Raw genomic sequence first — 24,731 nt, forward strand, 5'->3', positions numbered from 1 at the left:
CAGACCGGTTTCTTCGTTAGTTTATTCGTTACTTTAGAAACAAATTTGGGCTATATATTTGCAAATTAGGGGGAAAGGGGTAAATTATAGAGAGTCTGCATGCAAAATGTGTTAGGTACAATTATTCTGCATATTATGAAGTTAGAATTGTTTTCTAACTTCAATCTGTCCCAATATTTTACCCCCCCCCCCCTTATTTGCAAATATACAGCCCAAATTATATATTTCACATCTATTCTGTCACTTGTCGTTGGCTTGTATCGCGCTAAGCTGAAAGAAACTTGCAAAAGAACCGGTTGGTTCTCGAGTTTTACACAGAGCGTAAACTTGAGAGAGTGGCGCATAATACACAAGTACCAAAATTTCTTCCCCAACGGAAACTAAAAAAAACTCAAATAAAATTCTCAAATTTGGAAAGCCTTTTTTTCCAGGGGGTATTTTCGTCGGGGGGGGGGGTAATCACGAAGGGGGGTAAACACCCATAAATTAGTTGAATCAGGAAATACTATTGACCAGGGTTGCTTGTTTGGCTCTGTACTTGCTTGGTTGACTAGAAATGTGCATTTTTTATGCTCATTTTGGAATTGCAGCTATGCATATTTTTGGTTTCGTTTGTACTTCACCATATTGCATATTATTTGAAATAGAAGTTTCAACTATGTTCTGCTTGTTGTGCTATCACTGATGAAGTTCTAAGAAAAATACACTGGAATTTTCTAGACTCAGAAAGTTTTAACTTCTTTTGTTACGACTGTCCATAGTTGTTCCTGTTTTCTAAAGTAACGATGAAATTTAAACTAAATTTATTTACATTAAAGAGGATTTATAAGAATAAAAGACTCAGATTTGGATACTTTATAACGTTTCATATCAATATTTTCCTGAATATAGATGAAGGGGACAATACTTATGAAGAGGACAATATATATATATATATATATATATATATATATATATATATATATATATATATATATATATATATATATATATATATATATATATATATCCTTAGGCTGGAGCACGCCCTATTACCACCTAGAGGCAGATTTGTAGGACTGCTCAATGTTCCAAATAATCACAAATTTTAGCCCCATGCCATGCAGGATCCGGGATATATATATATATATATATATATATATATATATATATATATATATATATATATATATATATATATATATATATATATGGTCCTTAGGCTGGTGCACGCCCTATTACAGACTAGAGGCAGATTTGTAGGGCAGCTCAATATTCCAAATAATCACTTGTAAAATTTTAGCCCCATGCCATGCAGGATCCGGGATACAAAGGGGCTAGCAAACAAAGGGGCAAACAAACAAAAGGCGGAAACAAAGGGGCTAGGAACCCTCTCCGCAACCCATTTGCAATGGGTGCACAACCCGGTGCACGGTTTAGAATATCTAAAGACACGAAACCCTCTTTTAGATCATATGGACGGTGTTATTTTTCACTCTATTTCTAGCTGATTTTTGCTTAATCCTTGACTTGACTTAGTTAATATTAAATTTTAATTTAACAACTGCTTTAATGAAGAGTTTAATTGAATCATAATTCAGCTTTAGGGGCTAAAATATCAAACACTGCCAATAGTAATAACATGTAATTAATGCTTAACGGAATACATCCGTGTAATTAATGCTCTAAAAATTAGGATTTAGATCCACCAAAAAGTCTAACATTTTGTCGCTTCTATGTTTGATGTTCTGTTTTAATCTCCGATTATGAACCTAACCACAAACCGTTTTCAGACTGACTTTGGTCATGGTTGATTACTGTAGCGAAAAAATAAACCACACGAATTTGATCCTCCTATATTATAGATAGACTAAAGCTCCATTCACACATGTGCTTAACAACAAGGGTAAATACAGGATTTTTTTAGGGGGGGCGCAAAATAGGCTGATCCGATAAACTTGCGTTAGGAGCAAGTTTAATTAACACAAACTTGCGTTAATTAAGTAAATTACACTATTTTAGGGGGGAGCGCGCCCCCTTCGCCCCTCCCCTGGATCCGCCACTGCTTAGCAAGACATTAGTTTCTAGCCACAATCACTTTGGACCAATCAAGGCTGCTTAGAAAAGAAGAAGCAAATTATGATTGGTCAACAATTATTATACCTAGACATACATGTCTAGACAAGCACGTATGAATTGGACTTAAGATTTAACACGAGATTCAATGAAACCTACTAAAAATCCATGCACACTGTAAAATATAATATGAATATTTTGATAATTTAAAAGATTAATTAACTTAATCCGACCCATAGGCTTGTCAACTCAAAAACTGACAACACAGAGGAAAGTGTATAAAGTGAACTTTCTGAGAGATAAGCTAAATCTATACTTCTGGATGCATAAATCTATACCTCTGGTTCCGCCATATATACAATCACATGTATAAGGGAGGTCGCATAATACAACTCCCTGATTCCCCTGAATACGGCCTTGACTCTTCCCCACACTCCTAGAAAAAAATCCCATTTTTATTTTACTTTTATTATAATTTCTTATATCTTCCATATAGTCCACATATTTATGGTGTTTTTTTGTAACTGAGTTTCTAAATGTTGTCAACAATGAGTGAATTTAAATTCCTGAGCACATGTCTGATTTGGGGTCTCCCCTCCCAAATACGGGACCCACTACCAAGAAAAACAGACTCAAGAAGTCTAAGAAAAGATAGCTTCGTAGAAGTTATTTTTATCTGTTTTTATTATTATTATTTTTTATTATTTTTTTTTTTAGTCTATTTGATCTACTTAATTAACTTAGTTTATTTACTCTATTTTTTCCTATAGTTTTATTTTATTTTATCTATAGTTTGTTTTCTTTTCTTCTCCTTTTGCTCTTCTGTCTGTGATCATTTTAAATTTTGTTTTGTTTTTCATCTCTGAGTAAGTAACTCATTTGTCTTCCCCCTTCTTTACAGGGCAATGAGCCTTTGGGGGAATAATAACATGTATCATTGTATGTGTATTTAATGAAGAATAAATCTGGTCTTATCTTATTATCTTATCTTAAAATGAATTGCTCAGATCAAGCCCAAGCCCCATTCGATTCATCTTCCATATCTCCTACCCTGTCCATATTCCATATCTCCTACCCTGTCCATATCTTCTACCCCATCCATATCTACCCTGTTCATATTCCATATCTCCTACCCTAAGCAGTGTAAGAAATAATACAGTGTGTAGCCCCTAAAGATCCATTTTAACAATAAAGGGACACAAAAATTCAAGAAACACGTCCTCAAGCGTAGCAATAGACATTATGCGGGTCATATAAACAAAACCATGAAATATTGTGACGTTAAATTACCCCATAGTGGAAAGAAGGATCAATTTTAGGGCAATATTTAGGGCCAGTCACAGTTGGATAACAGAGCGAAAATATGCAACTTAATGAGGCACATTGTTTTTAATTGAGAACTCACCAAGCAGTTAAAAACAAGAGAAAAGTCTTTTTTAACTTCCAGCAATACTATTTGGTAAGATTACTTTTGGTTAGTATTTGGTAACCATATTAGGTTACTAGACCTCTTGAATCTGTTTTTTTAGGTCTCTGCTTTTTAGGGTAAGTCTATACCCATATTCAGAGTATGCTGATATTCATCGAATTTTTACTGATTTATTAACAAGATTTGTTTTTGATAGGTCTTCGACTTATTTCAAAAATTTGAAATAAATATTTTCTCAGGAACTGAACTGTACCAAAGTCGTTTTTAAACAATTCTGATTCCTTTGATAAACAATGTAAGCCGTGCGTTTCTAGCCAGCTCAGGAATTTTTCTCCATAGAAAGTGCAATTCCAGGTGAATGAGGTCAATTTACTAAGAATAACAGATAAATGTTTTGAAAAAGTGAAGCTCCTGCTTCTGGGTAGCTCACAAGGCTCTTTTTGTCCAAAGTCAAAACTATATCATTGCTAACACCTGGCATTATAACACATCTCCCTCTGAAATTATTCATAATTTTTGAATTATCACCTGACCACAAGGCCGCATCCAGGAGGGGGGAGGCAAATTTTTTGTTCGACTCGTAAAACCGTAACAAAAATGCATAGAGACAAGTTTTTTATCTCTTTTTTAAGGTTTTTGCACATCCCCCCCCCAAAAAATAAAAAAAAAAAATAACCGTCTTCCGAACAAAAATCCTGGATACGGCAATGCTTGACCATTTATTGCGTCATTCGGAAGGTAGGCTACTTGTCTGTTAAAAAGAACGCACTCAATAAGCGAAGTTAGGTTAATCCTAATGAAATATAACAAAACATGATGATAATATCATACTTAGAAACTAAATTATGGAAGCTACAACGAAGAATTATGGAAAGCAGGCCTCCCAGAACACATTATATTAAATACATAACCCAACCTAACCTAACCCCTAACCACCTCTATATATTAAATTAATTAAAAAAACTTTTTCCACAAAATAAGTTTTTCAAAGAAAAGTAAAGAATTCCATTAAACAAAAAATGAGCAAAAATAAAATCAAATAATCTACCAAGCGTGAAACTACCACAAATCAGCATCGTTAAATAAATGAAACCCAAAACGAACAGAAATTACAATAAATAACCGAGCCAAACTCAAAACGAGCAGAAATGAACATAAGTTGGGCGCAAAACCCCTATGCATTTCCAAGGCCAGAACAAAATTTGCACTTTACTGAAAAAATTTAAATGTTTTTACTTTTATAACTTTAATAAATCAAATAATATTAACATTTTGATTACTAAATATCAGTATATGCATATTAAACTGACAATACACTTTCATTTGTATTTTTTCAGTAAAGTGCAAATCATTTTCTGGCCTTGGGAAGGCATAGGGTTTTTGAGCCCTAATCATGTTAATTTCTGCTCGTTTTGAGTTTGACTCGGTTATTTATTGTAATTTCTGTTCATTTTGGGTTTCATTTATTTATCGATCGGGCAGAAGTAAAAAGTTTAAATCTTTTCGCTTTTTTAAGACTTTATAGTTTGACCTGCTATTTGTATGCTGGAGAAAAATTTTCAGCAATTTTTAACAACATACACCGTCTTAAAAATCTGGACACAAATAGTACTGTTTAATTTAGTTTCATTCCTCCTCTAGTGGACCTGAAATAGAAAACTTGATACCATTCGCAAAAAAAAGATCTGTTTACTTTCTTTGATAGCTTGGACACACTTACGCTATTTTGATTTGGTTGAATTTTAAGAGCAGAAGTAGCCCCGAAAGTTTGAACATAATAACCTGAGTCGTTCTTGGGATACTGCTGAGATGCCTTATTGAGAATTAGCATTAACACAGTGCATTTTGATTTAATCTTAAGGCAACGTTTAGTTTTTAAACATAATGGGTAAATGGGAAGGTGGGCGTTGGATGGGGACTAGTTGCCCTCCAATTACTTTCGACTATTAAAAACGACATTAGCGTTTTCTATTTTCAATCGAATGAGCCCTTTTCGAAGTTCCTAAGACAACTCCTTCGATACGAAGTACCCTGGTCTAATAATAATAATAATAATAAAAAATAATAATTGCCTACATTGTACCCAGATCGGTCTTGACTATAAAAATGTCAAGCCTTTCAATAACTTTCGACTATTAAAAAGGGCACTAACCCTTTGAATTTCCAATCGAATGAGCCCTTTTTGAGTTTCTACGACAAAACACCTTATATGCCCCCAGGGCATAAATAACAACCTTTGCCCTGATGGCTGTGAGGGGGCCGTCATCCTTAAAGACCTAATTTTCAGAACTTTCAACTAGCCTACGTTAAACAAAATGGCTATCTCAAAATTTTAATTGGATGTGTTTCGGGAAATGGTGGGTGAGACAGGGGCGTTAGTTGCTCTCCAATCACTTTTAACTATTAAAAAAGGCCCTAGCCCTTTCAATTTCCAATCGAATGAGCCCTTTTGAAGTTTCTACGACAAAGCTTTCTATAAAAAATCGTATATGCCCCAAGGGCATAAATTACGACCCTTGCCCTGAGGGCTCTGGGGGAGTGTCTTCCTCAGAAAAATAATTTATATCTGGAAATCAACTACGCTGAACAAAATGGCTATCTCAAAATTTTAACCGGATGTGTTTCGGGAATTGGTGGGCGTGGAAGGGGTGTAAGTTCTCTTCCAATCACTTTCGGCTATTAAAAATAGCAAAGCTCTTCCAATTTCCAATCGAATGAACCCTTCTCGAAGTTTCTACGAAAACTCCTTCAAAACAAAGTGCCCTGGTCCAAGACCAAGAACCAAAAATAAATAATACATTATGCCCACATCGTTCTTTACATCTTTTTTTACATCGTTCTATGAAACTTAATAAATATACAGATACATCGTAGTTTCCTCACTCAAAATAAGTAAATCATAACCGATCCATGAAGGGAAGCCGTTTTCTGTTAGATCTTACACAGCATAATTCTTGAGTGCGTTCAGTTTAACAGACGAGTACCATTCGGAATTATAATCGCTATTGATCGCTTTCAAGGCCCTCTCCCCCCCCCCAAAAAAAAGAGAAAGCATTTCCCTAAAAATGTTTTGATTCCATGCCCCCTCCTTAAGAGTCAGAGTGTGTAGCAACTTACATAACAAATAAGCGATAATCATAGGAAGCGCGCTAGCGCTGCCTAAGTAAAGAACGATGTGGGCACAATGTGTTTTTTTTTCTCCATCAGCCAAGCAATTCGCATCGAAACAGCTGTCATATGAACTTCGAAAAGGGCTCATTCGATTGGAAATTGGATTGGCTAGTGCCCTTTTTAATAGTCGGAATTTATTGGAGTGCCACAAGCCCCCCACGCCCATCGTTCACCAAAACACTTACAATCACAAGTTTGAGATAGCCATTTTGTTCAGCGTAGATGATTTCCGGACAGAAAATATCTTTTTGAGGAGGACGCTCCCCCACAACCCACGGGTCAAGGGTTTTAAGTTATGCCCTGAGGACATACAATGTTTTTATAGAAGGCGTTGTCGTAAAAACTTCAAAAAAGGCTCATTCGATTGGAAATTCAAAGGGCTAGTGCCCTTCTTAATAGTCGAAAGTGATTGGAGGACAACTAGACCCCCCCCCACGCCCATCATTCCTCCAAATAAATCCAATCAAAATTTTGAGACAGCCATTTTGTTCAGCGTAGTTGATTTCCAGATAGAAAATATCTTTTTGTGGAGGATACTCCCCCACAACCCTCAGGGCAAGGGTTTTGTTATACCCTGGGGGCATATAAGGTTTTTATAGAAGGCATTGTCGTAGAAACTTCAAAAAAGGCTTGTTCGATTCGAAGTTCAAAGAGCTAGTGCATTTTTTAATAGTCGAAAGTGATTGGAGGGCAACTAGCCCCCCCGCCCACACCCATCATTCCCCCAAACACATCCAATCAAAAATTTGATACAGCCATTTTGTTCAGCGTAGTTGATTTTCAGATAGAAAACATCTTTTTGAGGAGGACACTCCCCCAGAACCCTCGGGGCAAGGGTTTTAAGTTATCCCCTGGGGGCATATAAGGTTTTTATAGAAGCCGTTGTCGTAGAAACTTCAAAAAAGGCTCATTCGATTGTAAATTCAAAGGGCTAGTGCCCGTTTTAATAGTCGAAAGTGATTGGAGGGCAACTAGCCCCCCCCGCGCCCATCATTCCCCCAAACACATCCAATCAAAATTTTGAGATAACCATTTTGTCCAGCGTAGTTGATTTCCAAATAGAAAATATGTTTTTGAGGAGGACACTCCCCCAACTCCCTCAGGGCAAGGGTTTTAAGTTATGCCCTGGGGGTATATAAGGTTTTTAAAGAAGGCGTTGCCGTAGAAACTTCGATAAAAGCTCATTCGACTGGAAATTCAAAGGGCTAGTACCCTTTTTAATAGTCGAAAGTGATTGAAGGGCAACTATCCCCCCCCCTCCCCAAACACCCATTATTCCCCCAAACACATCCAATAAAAATTTTGAGATAACCATTTTGTTCAGGGTAGTTGATTTCCAGATAGAAAATATATTTTTCAGGAGGACACTTACCCAGAACCCTCAGGGCAAGGGTTATAACTTATTCCCAGGGGGCATATAAGGTTTTTATCGAAATCTTTGTCGTATAAACTTGAAAAAGGGCTCATTCAATTTGAAATTAAAAGGAATAGTACCATTTTTAATAGTCAAAAGTGATTTGAGGGCAACCAACCCCCCTCTCTCGCCCACTTTTTCCCAAAACACATCCAATCAAAATTTTTAGATAACCATTTTATTCAACGTAGTTAAAAGTTTCGGAAATTAGGTCTTTAAGCATGACAACCCCTCCCCCCACAGCCCTCGGGGAAGGGTTGTAAGTTATGCTCTGGGGGAATATAAGGATTTAATTAAAAGTGTTGTCGTAGAAACTTCAAAAGGACTTATATCATTGGTAACGGAACGAGTCAGTGACTTTTTTAATAGCCGAAAGGATTCAAGTAATGACCAATATCTCTGTTACGCACGTTAATTCTCCAGACATACCTCAACGAAATTTGGAGGCAGCCATTTCTGTTGTGCATCGGCGCGGATTCTCAAAATAGTTTCCTTTAGGACGATAAACCCCTCAGAGCCCTCAGTGCAAGGGTTGTAAGTTATGCCCTGCGGGCATATAAGGTTTATATAGAAAGTTGTTGTATATCATTTATAGAATAGATTTTAGTCTTCCTCAAATCCAATTTTTATATGTTTAAAAACTAAATGTTGACTTAAGATTAAATTAAAATGCACTGTGATAATGCTAATTCCCAATAAGGCATCTCAGCAGTATCCCATGAACGACTGAGGGTATTATGGTCAAACGTTCGGGGCTACTTCTGCTCTTAAAATTTAAACAAATCCAAATAGCGTAAGTGTATCAAAGCTATCAAAGAAAGTAAACAGATTTTTTTGCGAATGGTATCAAGTTTTCCATTACAGGTCAACTAGAGGAGTTATGAAACTAAATTAAACGGTAATATATGTTTCCAGATTTTTAAGATTGTGTGTGTTGTCAAGAATCGTTTAAAGAGTTCCCTCAGCCTGACTTTTATAATTCGAACCCAAAGTCCTTAAAAAAAGAAAAGATTCGAACTGTTATTTTCTTTTTCCCTGGAAAGACCGTGTCAATGTAAAGCGAACAGAAATTAATTAAAGAAAACTATTCTCATGAAATAGGTTTGTAAAATAGAGTTGAAGAGGTCCATTAAACAAAAAATGAGCCAAATTAAAATCAAATAATCTAACAAGCGTGAAACTACCACAAATCAGAATTGATAAATAAATGAAACCTATAACGAACAGAAATTACAATAATTAACCGAGTCAAACTCAAAACGAGCAGAAATTAACATAAGTTGGGCGCAAAATCCCTATGCCTTCCCAAGGCCAGAACAAAATTTGCGCTTTACTGAAAAAATTCAAATGAATGTGCATTGTCAGTTTAATATACATATGCTGATATTTAGTGATCAAAATTTTGATATTAGTTGATTTATTAAAGTTATAAAAGTAAAAACATTTATATTTTTTCAGTAAAGAGCAAATTTTGTTCTGGCCCTGGGAAGGCATAGGGGTTTTGCGCCCAACTTATGTTAATTTCTGCTCGTTTTGAGTTTGACTCGGTTAATTATTGTAATTTCTGTTCGTTTAGGGTTTCATTTATTTATCAATGCTGATTTGTGGTAGTTTCACGCTTGGTAGATTATTTGATTTTAGTTTTGCTCATTTTTTGTTTAATGGAGTTCTTTACTTTTCTTTGAAAAACTTATTTTGTGGAAAAAGTTTTTTTAATTAGTAAAAGTATAGGACACGGGGGGACACAGCATAATTTTTGAGTGCCTTCCGTGTAATAGACAAGTACCATTCGGAATTCTAAATAAGGTCCTATTAAGGATTTCCTCGGGGATCGCTTTCAAGGCCCTCTTCCACCCCCCCCCCCCCCCCAAAAAAAATGAGAACATGTTTCCCGAAAAATGTATCGTTTCCATACCCCCTCCCTAAGAGTCAGAGTGTCCAGCAACTTACATAACAAATAAGCGATAATAAAAGTATAGGACACGGGGGGGGGGGTCAATTTAGAACTGATATAATAGGTAGGAAATTTACGTTCCGAGACTTTTATGCCAAGAAAGAACATGGCATTCATGTGGTGTGCGTGACGAAAAAAGAGCGCTAACCAAAACCCCATTCGTGTGAACTTTGTTCTAAACGTGAGATTATAGTGATGCGTGGTAGTTGAAAAAAGAGGATATTGTCGGATCTGACAAACCACAGAACACCAAAGCTTGACAGATAATTTTTGTTGTCTTTGAAACCAAATTTAAAGGAAAATGCCTAGCTTTTTTCTTTTTAAGAAGTTTAAAACTATAGAGAATTTTGAAATGATAAGTGGCAAAATACAAGTCTACATACCCATTGTGTATATACCAGGACTATATTTTTTTTATTCTCCGTCAAATTATATCGCAAGAGGGAGAGAGAGGGTGGGAGGGAGAAACAGAGAGAGAAACAAAAAATTCATGCAGTTTTTCAAATAGACGTAAATGGTGTTTTCACAATATGTTAACATTTTCTTGACTTACTTTGACTTAATGCTCTTGCTTGGCAGCGTGGCCAACGTAGAGGAAACCAGAAATCAGCACCGTTAGTCGTCTCCAGAGTCGCTTGTTTCGGGTGAGGATAGGAGCTTCGCTGGGGTTATTACCCCACGCTGTCAGTCGATCGTGGATGATATCCGCCCATCTTATACGTAGTCTACCTTTGGGGCGTTTCCAGCCGTTTTTAGTTGTATCGAAGTCAAATATAAGTCGGGCAAGTGTTTCAGTGGGTAGGCGAAGTAAATGACCGTACCAATGCAGCGAGCGAGACTCAAGCTGTTCGGACAGGGGTGGTAATTTAAAGGACCGGAGGATATTCATGTTCCCTACCCTGTCGAGCCACCAAACGTGTTCAATTTTGCGGAGGTGTTTTGTCCGAACTGAATCTACCTTCACGATCCGTGACAGCGTCAAAGGCCGAGTCTCTGACGAGTACAACACGATACTTGCTACAGAGTCAGAGTAAATACGAGCTTTCGTGAGACGGCTGATCTGAGATTTGTGGAATATTGTTCTCAGTAAGCGGCCGAAAACGGCGTATGCCTTTGCCACCCTTGCTGATATCTCTGCATCTAGATTTCCGTTTGAGCAAACAACTGAACAAAGATGGATGAACTGCTTCACTATCTCAACATCTTGGCCACATACTTCTATGGTTGTCAAAGGTCTGCACGGTGTCTTGTCCACAGGTAATATTTTGGTCTTGGTACAGTTTACATTTAAACCAAGTTTTCCTACAGCAGAGGCAAGCGTTTCCAGGGCAGTTTTGATGTCAGTGAGATTTTCGCATACCAATGCAACATCGTCAGCGAAGTCGACATCTGCCAGAACTCTTCTAGCAATATCGATGCCCAACGGATGCACCAGCAGTGTTTTGTTGAGAACCTGGTCCATATCACTTTTTATGAGTTTGGGCACAGCCGCGTAGCCTTACCGTACATCTTTTCTTACTTGAAAACGTAATGAGAGCTGGTCATATACAAGGGCAGCGCTTTCGGTCTTATTGAATAGTTCTTTGAACAGTTGGCAATTTTTTTAGGTACACCAGCAGCTTAAACGATCAGACACAGTGACTGTATGTCGACAGTGTCGAAAGCAGATTGAAAATCGACGAAGGCAATGTATGCCTTCCTTTTATATTCCAGAGTTTTCTCTATCAGCTGTCTAATTGTATGGATTTGTTCAGTAGTGGACCTACCCGGCATGAATCCAGCTTGCTGGTGGTGACGAAGGGAATGGAGGTACTTTGTTGCCCGCTTGATGAGCAGCATGGTGAAGAGTTTGCCTGGTATCGAGAGAAGAGCTATTCCACGATAGTTATTGCATTCTGCTTTACTTCCTTTCCTCTTGTAGACTGGCACAAGTAAGCCAGTCTTCCAGTCTGATGGTATTATTTCAGAGCGCTACACAGTATTAAACAGCACTTGTAGCCAGAGGGTCAAGGATAGATCGCCATTTTTAAGGAGTTCTGATGTCAGGCCACATACTCCCAGGGCTTTGTTGTTCTTCAGCTTTCGTGCTTCTGCTTTAATTTCTTCTGCTGTAAATTCAGTGCCATCAGGGGCAGGTGTAGCATTCTCAGCCGCAGCAGTAATCTCGTCGTCAATTTGGTCAGGTGGGTCTGAGTTTAGTAGCTTCTCGAAGTGTTACTCCCACTGGCAAAGGCACTGTGATTTGTCGCAAATATTTTCGCCACTGGCGCTACGGAGATAAAATGTAGTTTGAGTGTATTGACCTGTGGCTCCGATGTCCTTAACACTTTCTCTTGACAAAAAAAAAGATTACAAAACATAATTCACTGATTTGGAAAATTATCCCGGTCGTACACTTTTTTACTGAGGGTTGACATTTTTTTCTTACATAGAAGAAACGCAGAAACCCACAGAGCAGACTTGCAAAAAATGTTGCGGCTCAAAAACGTTTCGATTCTTTTTACTTGCTGAAAATTTTAAACAAAAGAACCAATCAAGTTTTTGCGGTCTTTTTACTGGCTCAAAAATAGATAGCAGCAACGAGTAACAATAGGTAAAAACAATGTTTTTTGGGATTCCCTTTCTAAGGTATGCTTAAGGAACAATGTCATCGGCTCAGAATATGTGACGATTAACATTACAAAAATAAATCAATGGAACTACGACAGAGGACTCAATTTAGGGGGGATTCCTCCAGATCCTCCCCCAGTAGACTTTGAAAAATACATTTTCTGGTATTTCCATTGAAAAAAAAACACTATCTCCCCTCTGAATTTGAAAAATCGTTTTTTTCTGTTCATTTTAAATCTCTGTTTTAAAAAATAAGGAAAAATCCTTGCTTCCACACTTCTTAATTAAACACACTGAATTAAAACACACTTCTTAGCATGGAAGTATAGGCTAGAGACATCTTTTTCTCTTTATAAGAAATATTTTCAAACCTCGATCAAGTAATCCATCCCTTAGCATTCTGGCATCCATGATAGTTTTCGCCAAAAGACAGGCAAAGGCGGATACCACATGGAGCATCCCAGAGGTTGGTGGCCCATGGCGCCACAAGGACCCAATAACGCCACCATTTTGACCTAAGATACCAGGTGATGTGCTGCAGGTACTTAAGTCTTGGCCGAGTTGATATCCATCATTCGCTAAATTGCCAACCTTTAAAAAGTGTGGACATGTAACTCAGAGAACCAAAAAAAAAAAAAAAAAGCTACTATTTTGGAAGGAAGTATCAGTGTATTTTCAAAAAAATAAAGAGGGGAAGGGGTGGGCAATGCTCGACAAGCGTCTTTTGAGTACCATATGTTCAATAGTCTGTGAATTTCAACGTCTTTTGCTCAACAAGTTTCCAGGACGACGGTTTTTGGGGAACAATTCTTTTTTCTCCTTTACTGTGTAGAAATGAGAGAAAATAAGAAATCGTAGAGCTTACAGTTTAGTGAAGAGGTAAAATCCACTATGTTTCATAAGGTTTTATTACAACCATCATCTATTTTTCGATTTCAAACAAAAGTTTGTTTTTACACCATTAAACATTTTCCCTTGTGTAGCTAGCAGGGGCGTCGTTTGGGGATGGCAAGGGGGGGGGGGTCAGTTGTCCCCCCAATAATGTGTAGAAAAAGAAATATTATACATCCCATGTCTTTTGACTATCCAGATATGGACCCCTTCCCAATAAAAATGCTGGAGATTCGCCCCTGGTAGCAAGCAGGGCTTGCAGCAAGCAGACTTATGAATAGAAGTATAAAACTATATAATTATATATAAATTATTATGTAATTTAGTTATATTAAATATATAATTATACATAATAGTTATGTAATATAATTATATATAAATTGTTATCAGTGGCGGATCCAGGGAGCACGCCCCCTTCTAACATAGTCTAAAGTAATGTAATTTAGTTAATTAACGCAAGTTTGTGTTAATTAAACTTGCTCCTAACGCAAGTTTATCGGATCGACCTATTGCGCCCCCCCCCCTGAAAAAAAAAATCCTAGATCCGCCCCTGATTGTTATGTAATATAAATATTATATCAAATATATTATAAAATATATTATCAAATATATTATGTAATATTAGTTATATCAAACATATTATAATTATAGAATTATATAATATCCACCTCATGATATCATCAACGATTGTGATATCCTCAACGAATCTGCTCAACGATTTCTATGCGCTGATAGTTTACGAAAACTGTACCGAGGGGGTGGAGGATTCATGGAAAATCTAAGGTACTTGTGTGATATATCCCCTGCAGCTCAAGTTGTTCATGCATTGAAACATTGTAAACCAGTTTCTTTTGCTAGTTTCTTTCAACTTAGCGTGAGAAAAGACAAACGAAAATTGACAGAATAAATGGGAAATACATAATTTGGGCTATATATTTGCACATTAGGGTTGGGGGTAAAGTATTTGAAGTGTGACGTCAGAAAACAATTCTTACTTCATAGTATAAGAATAATTGTAGCTGACACGTTTTGCATGTAGACCCGCTGTACTTTACCCCCATCTCCCCCCTCAATATGCCTGCCATAGGGTTTCCATTGCGTTTTATGTTCTCTTTCTCTTCTCTCAAATCATTCCCCAAGTAAATCAGCTTAGTTCAGTTGTTTTATATGAAAGGTTGAAAAGTTGTTATATGAAAGGTATGAAGTTGTTTTATATGTTTTTAAACTTCATCTACTAACAGATTTCCAAAAATAAGTCTTATTGGTCCAGCGTTGTCCGTCTTTTGATTTTCTTCTTTTTTACCCAATAAGTGGGTACTTGTGTATTATATCCTACCCAGCGCTATAGACTGTACAAGAAAATACTAAAGGAAACCAGTCAAACGGGTATTTGCAATGGATAAATGGATCGCAAAGCGTGATTTCTTGTTGCGTTTACAATATTTAAACTGTTGATTTTTGAGGGTTTAGGGGGAAGGTAAATAGGTTAGGTTAGGTTACGTATTTAATATATGCTATGCTTTACCCCCCCCTCCCCCTAATGTGCAAATATATAGCCCAAATTTGTTTCTAAACTATTATATTTCATCCTATTTTATTTCATTTCATTAGCATTAACCAAACTTTACTTCTTTCGTGTGTAGGATATAATGCACAAGTACGAGTAAGTGTTTTGAATTCAGCTGTATTATTAGTAATAAAAAAAAACATAATTTATTCATATTAGCTTAAGAGACATTTCTTTGAGGAAGCAGGGGTGTCAATTTGGCAGGGTCGTTATTCACAAAAGAAGTAATGGCAGTTCAATGACTTACCCGATGAATAATTTTGACCCGATTCTACCCGAATGACATGACTATACCTTGATATATTCTGGAAGAATGGTTAAATTCAAATACTGGCGCCAACACAGCTGCACAAGCTCCTCCTCAACTCCAATCTATTCAAAGCTTTACAACCACCTCCCATGAAGCTCCAATTTCCTATAAATCCTTCTTTATGTCCTCTAATAGTTCCATTAACATGTGACCTCTTCTTGGTTTGGCCCCGGGTGGATGGCGAAAAAGAACAATCTTTGGTAATCTGTCATCCTTCATCCATAAAGCGTTTCCTTACCATTTCAACCTTTCTTTCATTATAGCCAGAGAAAGCGGGATAGAACTACATTTTTTTGTATAGCTTGTTGTGACACATACGGTTAGCCAAACTTGCACTGAAAACTATCCGTAGAGGATTCCTCTGGAAAATATTTAACAAATCCCCATCTGCCTTTCGAAGCCCCGACACTTCAGAAGCATATCTCGCCACTGTCTTTGCCGTAGCTTCCAACATTCTAACCTTGGTTTGCGGACTTATCTTCTTATTCTACTAAAAAAAAATGTCAAATGCGAAAAAATACACTGGACCTTGGATATTCTATTTTTTCAATATTCACGGCATTCACCATCTTTACTAATGATATTACCTAGGTGAGTGAAGCTACCTTCTTGATATACAATATACAAAAGACCCCTGCTTAATTCCTGATTCAACACCAAACCAGCTACTAACCTCATTTACTACCTTAACCACAGCAATAGAACTTGACAAAAATCACTTTAATGTACTTGTCTTGTATACGAAACAAGGATAGGACCTTCGCTAAAGTTTTTCTATCGGCTGAGTCAAATGCCTGAGGACTAACAAAAATATAATAATAACTGTCATGAAGTGCCAAGGACAGTATTATAAAAATATTTAAAACGATGATCCCCAGATCCCCTGGACCCATCATAGGTCTATTCACGCCTGAAAACCGCAATTTTGAGATTTTTCTATAGGTTATTTTAAAATGATTAAGTTTTTATGGCAGTACCAAATATTGTCAGTGTTGTCACTTTGACCATGAAAACAAATAAGCAAAACTAATTAATTCAATTCAGCTATACTTTAAAAAATTCCAAAAGTAAAATTCCAAATAAAAATTCCAAAAGTAACAATCTGGTGATACAAAAAGACAACTATACCTTCAAGGAAAAACAAGATCTTCTTGCGTTGTATGATGCCATATTTTTTTGCTTTTTTTCGCTGATTTTTCATCTGTTTTATGCTTTGGATATAAATAAACAGCTGATCCTCAGATGCCACAATAAAATGAACATTATTTATTAGTTATAAATATGTTATTATATTTTATGCTAGCTTAGTTATGTTATTTTATATGAGAAAACATCGAAAGCAACAATATATTTGCTAGTTGATTAGTTCCCCATCGACAGAAGCGTTTGACCCCATCTACAAAAAGGGCATAAGAAGTTGATTGTACTTGATATCTACTCCACGGCCGCCCAAATGTAAAAACGCGTATATACACTTTTCATTATTCCGAGAAAATCCTCTTCGAAGTTTCTCAAGTTTTGCGGCACTTTTTCCACCCATTGTGCCACACTAGACACAGGATTGAAGTGAAAAGTTGTTAAGATCGGTTTCAGACAGTATTCTTTCCAATTATGCAAACAAAATATATGCCAAAGTTTGGTGTCACTGCTATTTGTCGATTTTTCAACTTTGACAAACGGGGCAAAATACTGCAGATACGTGTTTTTGCGAGAGAAATATTTGCAGGATATTTTCTTAGAACATTCTTGCATATACCATTCGATTCGCCGCTTTGGGCTGATTTCAGAGGTATATCTAACTCGGAAAGTGACTTTCATGTATATACACGCTTTTGCCCTTGGACGGCCGTCCAGTAGAGCTATATTTTCCCAGTCTCAAAATTCGTAGTATAATAAAAAAGCGAATTACTGTATAGAAAGTCTTATCTATAATTCTGCAGGGCTTTAAAAACTTCTATTCATTTATGAAAGTAAACTGTGAAACTTGTAGGATTTTTTACAACTATGAGTCTGATAATTTAAATTTTATCCTAAAAACAATAGCCAGGAACACTTCTCATTAGCAGACTGGATTCGCATTTCAGTTCTAGCCAATCCTTGTCTGCTCGTGGATATCGATCTAGCAGCTTTCCAATAGTCGCGAATATCAGAAGAGAAGTTGTCTTTAAAATGGCAACTGTAGCGAGTCTAAAAAGCTTAGAGACTTCCTGGCATCAAGTTCTACCACACCTTTTCAAATAAAATCTGTTTGCTGGGGGTATTAAACTTGACATAAACAACTTCAACTCAACTTCAATCAACTTCGACTCAACTTCAAATCTATCCCAATTGACAGTCCCACTAGCAATTAATTCTGGCGTCACTTTGCATACGAAATACATTAGAAAGCCTTTTGATAACAGATTGACTTCTAAGAGTTGCTAAGCAACAGAGCTGTGTAGTTCATGACGCCTTAGAAACTTGTGATGTATAGGCGTTTTGGAGATGTGATTGTAGTTGATTACCTTAGAAAGCATTACACATATTCTAATTAATTTTAATCATTTTTGACGTCCCAAGAGAATTTCAAAAGCTCGTATTTTTCAATGTTACTGTCTCAAGTGCTTGAAACTTAGAAGCTTGAGATACAGGCACCCGACATTCTGAAATTGAAATTCCAAATGATGTTATTAGGACACGTTTCAAAGCATTGATCATTTTAATAACTTTTTAAAATGAAATTTAAAACAATGTTATTTAAATGATATTTAAATGACATTTTAATAACTTTTGGTGTCCCAGTAAGATTTCAAGAACTTAAACTTCCGAATTTTGTGTTCCAATGTGCTACGATAAAATACCTTAGTTTTCACTAACTTTCCAATACCTTCTTACTTTTTACATAGAATTAGTTCCAGAATTAACAACTCCCTCCCACCCTCAAAATCAATTTAATCGATGTTGTCAGGATCCAGAGGTATATCTTCTAACAGCTTGGGGGGATTATCCACTGGCGGATCTTCCGGCCCCATTATTTTTGTTTACTTATAGCAAAGATAATCGTGTTTAAAACATGGGATTGAAGACAATAAGTCGATTCTTTGGGAACAGAATTCCTTTGAATAAAAGATTTCCATTGATTTCAAGAGAGAATGAAATCTGAAAATCTAATCATAATAAGCTTCGTAGATTCACAAGGACAATAAGCTTTTATATTCTAGAAAATTTAGTCCATACCCAGCAAGGGATCCGAAAACCACTTCAGACATGTAACACGCATACAAGTGCAGACAAGTCCAACACTTAGGGGAGATTGATTAGAAAATTCATAGTTTTAGGACATTATATTTTTTATTTCTCCAAAGGTCTAGGACATTTCAGACCAGCATTAGGGAAGAGGTCCATCCCATGTGTGTAGGCATGAGCCCTTACCACTTGAAAATGACATCACATTTTTTAAAATTAGAATATTATCATAAAAATCTTTAACAGACAGCCCCTTGAATACGAAGGATAATCGTTATTTTGTTTATTTACAGAATGTGATCACTTACTACTATAAAAAACACTTTTTACATTCATTTATTTCTGAAATTATTTAGCTACTCAGCCCACAGAGAAACAGAAACATTTCATTGGCTAAAAAATGTGACGGTTTTCATCACAAAAATGAGCCAATAGAATTAATGCACACTTATTAATACAGAAATATACTATAGCAATATCTCTTTTTGTCTTTGGCATACTATTATTATCTTATTTTTTGTCGACGGTAAATTAATATCAAAAGGTTGTTAATTTTCGGTTTTAATGTCGTTAAATGCAATAGGAAATGATACGCGATAAAAATACAAATAAAAGGCATATATTAAGCGGACCGTAGTAATTTTTTTTTTGGGGGGGGGAATAGAAAGAATAAAAAAAAATATTTGAGAATTTGAATATAAAAAGTGCCCAGAAATTCCCCCACAAGATTTTTCTGAAACCCTCATTTTTCATTTTTTTTTTCTTTTTTTAAATAAACGAGTAAATTATTGGCACCCTCAATGGTCATATTGGCACCGCCATGGTCAATTATTGGCACCCTTGTCACATTTGGCCCCACCCAAGATTTTGCTCTAGATCGGCCTTTAGGACCGCCCCCAAAACGTCAATTGATCTTTTGAAAATCATACCAATAGATTCAGGTTACTAGAGAACCATCCTGTACAGGTTTCAAGCTCCAATATACAAAAATGTCGAATTTTGCATTTTTCGCCAGAAGAAAGATCACGTACACGTGTTTTTTTTTTTTTTGTTTTTTTAGGTGTGATCGCATCGAACCAGTGATCTTAGAAGATCGCAAAGGGGCTCATTTGGCAGGAGAACAAAAGTTCTAGTGTCGTTTTTAAGTTACCCAAATGATTGAAGGGCAGCTAGCCCCATTCTCGCGCTCCTTTTTCCCCTAAGTCGTCCAATCAAAATTTTGAGATAGCCATTTTGCTTAGCATAGTTGCTTCCCCTGGGGAAGCAACTGTAAGTTACGAAATTTTTTCATTATTTACCGCGTATTGCATTGGTTATTGAGAAGTAAACGGACATATTTTTTGTGTGTGGGGGGAGTATTCTACTTGGGTGGATTTTCAACGGTGATAATTTTCCATGGGGACGATAGTTTACGGGGGTGAGCTTTTATGGAGAAATTTGCCAGAATTCCTATATAAATTCTTTTTCTTCGTCTTACTTTGTCTTTGCCAGCTAAATTTAACATGTTCCTGGAGAAATTTTCAGCAGGGATGGAATTGTCTGGAGGATTTTTCACTCGGAGGGGGGAGGGGAAGTTTCCGCGGGAGATATTCTCCATGGGTGAATTTTCCACGGGAGCAACTATCCAATAGGGTGGGGGAATTTTCGCATGAAATTTTCCACAGAAGGGGATGTCCGACATGATATGAGAAAAAACAAGAAATTAAAGCCTTTTCAAATGAAAGTATGCTAAGAAGAATTTTTCTGACGGAATCGTCCGCGAGAAATTTTCCTTGAGGATGGAATTGTCCAGGGGGTGTTTTCGATGTGGATGGGTATTTTACGTGAGAAGAGCTATACTTTGAAGAAATTTTCAGTGGGGAGAGGGTATTTCCCATGGAGGGAGGCTTGATTTCTCGACATCATTCAAAAACGATTAGAAATTGAGTACAAAAACAGGATTTTTCAACTGAAAGTAAGGAGCAACATTAAAATTTAAAACGAACAGAAATTCTTCCGTATACTAATGGGGTTGTTCCCTCCTCAATATCTCACTCTTTACGCTAAAGTTTGACTTTTTGTTCCAATTGTTTAAAAAAACAACTCCTGAAACACGAGGGCCATTTAATTAAAGTTTTTTTTTTAAAGTACTAAAGAGTTGATGAGCGATGGACTGAGGAGGGCGCAAACCCCCTTATACAAGGAATAATTTCTGCTAGTTTTAAGTTTTAATGTTGCTCCTTACTTTCAGTTGAAAAAACTGTTTTTGGCACTAGTGCATTAGATGGTCACTTCTATATATTAAATAAAAAAAAAACAAGTTTTTTTAACTGAAAGTAAGGAACGACGTTAAAACTTAAAACGAACAGAAATTATTCCGTATATGAAAAGGGCTGTCCCCTTCTCAACGCCTCGCTCTTTACGCTAAAGTTTTTCATTGTTTCAAGAAAAATAGAGTTGCGAAAAAGTCAAACCTTAGCGTAAAGAGCGAGGCGTTGAAGTGGGGGCAACCCCTTTCGTATACGGAATAATTTCTGTTCGATTTGAGTTTTAACGTCGTTCCTTACTTTCAGTTAAAAAAACTTGTTTTTTTATTTAATTTTTGAACGTTTTTGAATTAATGCAGGTTTTGATTTTGGCTCACCGTACATGAATAATAAAAACAAAGTGAATATTAATTTTGCTTAAATTTTGCTTAACGTCTTTCTCGAAACTTGTTTAATTGTATTTACGAATATTTTTATTAGTAATAAATATACGTAACTTACGAATTAAGTTACGTAACGATACCCTATATTCCTATATTTTTAATATGCATATTAGAAGGTTCGCCCCCTAGTCAATACCTTGCTCTTTGAGCTAAAGTTCAAATTTTGTTCCAATTCTTTAAAAATGACCCAATCACAAATGCCGTTAATTAGAATAAATAGCTCTTATGAAAGTACTAAATAATCTTTGGCTTAAAGAGCGAGGTATTGACTACGGGATGAACCCAATCATATACGTAATGTTTTCTGTCGTTTTAAGTGTTGATGTTGCTCCTTACTTTCAGTTAAAAAACTCGTTTTTATATATATATAATTTCTGATCTTTATTTAAAAAATGCTGGGAAATCCGGTGCCCCCTTCATAGCAATGTGTCTTCTCCTACGAAAAATTCGTTTATGGTAAAATCCTCCCATCCAAGCCCCGATCAACTCCCCCCCCCAGTACCAGACAAAAACACCAGAGAAAACATAAGTATAATTCCCAAAAGACAATACTATATTTTAAAACTGGATGAAGTTCAGAACTTTCAGCCCTCCCCCTGGGGACTTTGAGGGATTAAGTCATCCTAAAAGACATATTTATCATATCTTCAACCATGCTGAACAAAATGGCTATCTCAAAATTTTTATCGGGCGACTTTGGGAAAAAAATGAGCGTTGGAGGGGGCCTAGTTGCCCTCCATTTTTTTTGGTCCCTTAAAAAGGGCACTAGAACTTTTAATTTCCGTTCGAATGAGCCCTCTCACAATATTCTAGGACCACTGGGTCAATACGATAACCCCTGGAAAAAAAAAACAAATAAACACGCATCCGTGATCTTTCTTCTGGCAAAAAATGCAAAATTCTACATTTTTGTACAAGGGCGGATCCAGGATTTTTTTTTCGGGGGGGGGGGTTACTAATTTTTGACTTTTTCGGGGGGGGGGGGTTACTAATTTTTGACTTAGTTTTCGACTAAATTTACTGATTTTTACCTAGGTTTTACTAATTTTCGACTTATTTTCGACTCGGTCAATTTTTTTTTTGGGGGGGGGGGGTTCAAACCGGGTAACCCCCCCCCTGGATACGGCCTTGTTTTTGTAGATAGGACCTTGAAACCTCCGCATTAGGGTTCTCTGATACGCTGAATATGATGGTGTGATTTTTATTCAGGTTCTATAAATTTTAGGGGTTTTTTTCCCCTTTTTTTGAAAATCAGCCAAATTTTCTCAGGTGCGTAACTTTTGATGAGTAGGACTAAACTTGATGGAACCTTTATATTAGAAATCAGCATTAAAATTTGATTCTTTTGATGTATCTATTGGTATCAAAATTCCGTTTTCTACAGTTTCGGTTACCATTGAGCCGGGTCGCTCCTTACTTACAGTTCGTTACCGCGAACTGTTTGACTAATGACAGACGAAACCCGCCAGACTGGTTATTTCAAGAGACCGCTGTTAAGAAATGGGATGCAAAGAGTAGTTTTCATTGCGTTTACAATACTTAAACTGTTGTTTTTTGGGGTTTACGGGGGGGGGGGAGGTAGGTTAGGTTAGGATACGTATTTAATATATGCTATACTTTACCCCCATCCCCCCTAATGTGCAAATATATAACCCAAATTTGTTTCTAAACTATTATATATTCATCCTATTTTATTTTATTTCATTAGCATTAACCAAACTTAACTTTTAAGAAGTGACCATCTAATGCACCAGTACCCTTTTTTATTTAATTCATACCAAGACATTTCCTTGACAAAACTTCTTTAGAGAGGGTATACAGCCTCTAACCCGATGATCCCCACCAACTTTGGGGGGTTTGTACCAACAATTGCCATTTGAAGGGCCACATTACATTTTGCTCTGGCTTTACTTTGTCCTGAGTCCGTAATTACTCCCATGCGGCCGTCCTGTAGGGTGTTGATGCTGATGAAATAAGCATCATTAGGAAATTTTAGGTACTCTTGCATTATACATTGGGCCTTTCTAAAAAGTCAAGTTTGGTTAATGCTAATGAAATAAAATAGGATGAATATATAAGAGTTTAGAAACAAATTTGGGCTATATATTTGCACATTAGGGGGGGGAGGTAAAGCATAGCATATATTAAATACGTAACCTAACCTCAAAACAACCAAAAACAACAGTTTGAATATCGTATACGCAATAAAAACTACGCTATCATTGTATTATTCTATAGCGGTTAACCCGTCAACAGCGGGTTTTTCATGACTGGTTTTCCTGTAAAGGCCCATATAAAGCAAGAGTACCAAATTTTATTCAGTAGCCAATTTCTTCAAAAATGCTTTTCTATTTTTCGTTACTTGACTGCGATCACTTAGATTTCAATTCAGCTAAATTAGTGCAACCATGATAAGTGACACATGATAAAAATTTGAAAATGAGTCTGTTAAACATTTGATTAATTTAGAAAGGGTGTAAATGAAACCATGCATGAGATGGAAACATCTGTTATACATTCACATAAATTATAAATATCAAGGGAAATAGAGCCTATGGATTTCGTTCCGAAGGTTCTTCAGCAATGAACATTAGCTATCCATGCTAGTTTATCAGCTTGATTTTTTTTTTTTTTTTTTTTTTAGTACATTCCAGCTTTGACAAAAAACTTAGTGATATTTGAAAAAATTTAATTTTGTTACAGGTGAGCGTGAATTTAATGCTGGAACGATCGAAAATTAACTTCATATGCAATTTTGTGTTGATTTTTTGTTAATACGGTTATTAGCATTAACTTCTGCACAATCATCAATAAATTAAGAAAAATGGAGGCAAATGACCAAATTTATGAGAATTAACAAGCATTAGGCTAACACTCAAAATTTTCATGTTTTACTCATTACTCATAAAAACTTAGATGTTTATTGTCATCAGTTGGTAAACCGTTCCAGATTCGTATTAAATTCGAACCGAAAACAGATTAAATTAAAACGTACTCTAGATTTTGTTTTTCCATTGTCCAAATAAGAGCATTTAACCGAGGGACCAGCAACTTTTTAACCCAGAAAATTTCTTCCCCGAGATTTTTGTATACGTCGCTATGCCGAAAACGATCACTCTCACCTAATTAAAACCCCATTCATACCGAACTAAACAACACACAAGAAACTCAACTGATGAAGGAAGAAAGAAAAAAGAGGAAGAGGAAAAGACAAGAAGATAAAAAACGAAAAAATTAACAGCAAAGAAAATCGGTGCTGTATGCCGAAGGGCATACAGCACTTTTGGTACTTGTCTATTATATAAAACACACTCGAGAACGGATTCTGAACATCCATGGTGATACACTATATTCTATCACTAGTCAAAGCGAACTAACCGGTTCCCTCAAGAATCGCGTTAATAATGAACTAAAAT

The 24,731-nt window shown here is 36.3% G+C and overlaps 1 protein-coding gene across 1 annotated transcript in view; it reads right to left on the reverse strand.

The window, feature by feature from the left end:
* The window catches only part of tinc (transmembrane protein tincar), a 157,714-nt gene that overhangs the window by 109,685 nt on the left and 23,298 nt on the right, over positions 1-24,731 (reverse strand). Inside the window, exon 3 of the mRNA XM_089088041.1 lies at positions 13,005-13,224. Coding sequence (XP_088944167.1) covers positions 13,005-13,224 — 220 coding nt within the window. The remainder of the gene's footprint in view (positions 1-13,004; positions 13,225-24,731) is intronic.

The sequence above is a fragment of the Artemia sp. Qi Xiang Cuo genome, chromosome 4 (assembly GCF_049724085.1).
Source record: "Artemia sp. Qi Xiang Cuo chromosome 4, ASM4972408v1, whole genome shotgun sequence".
Taxonomy (NCBI): Eukaryota; Metazoa; Arthropoda; class Branchiopoda; order Anostraca; family Artemiidae; genus Artemia; species Artemia sp. Qi Xiang Cuo.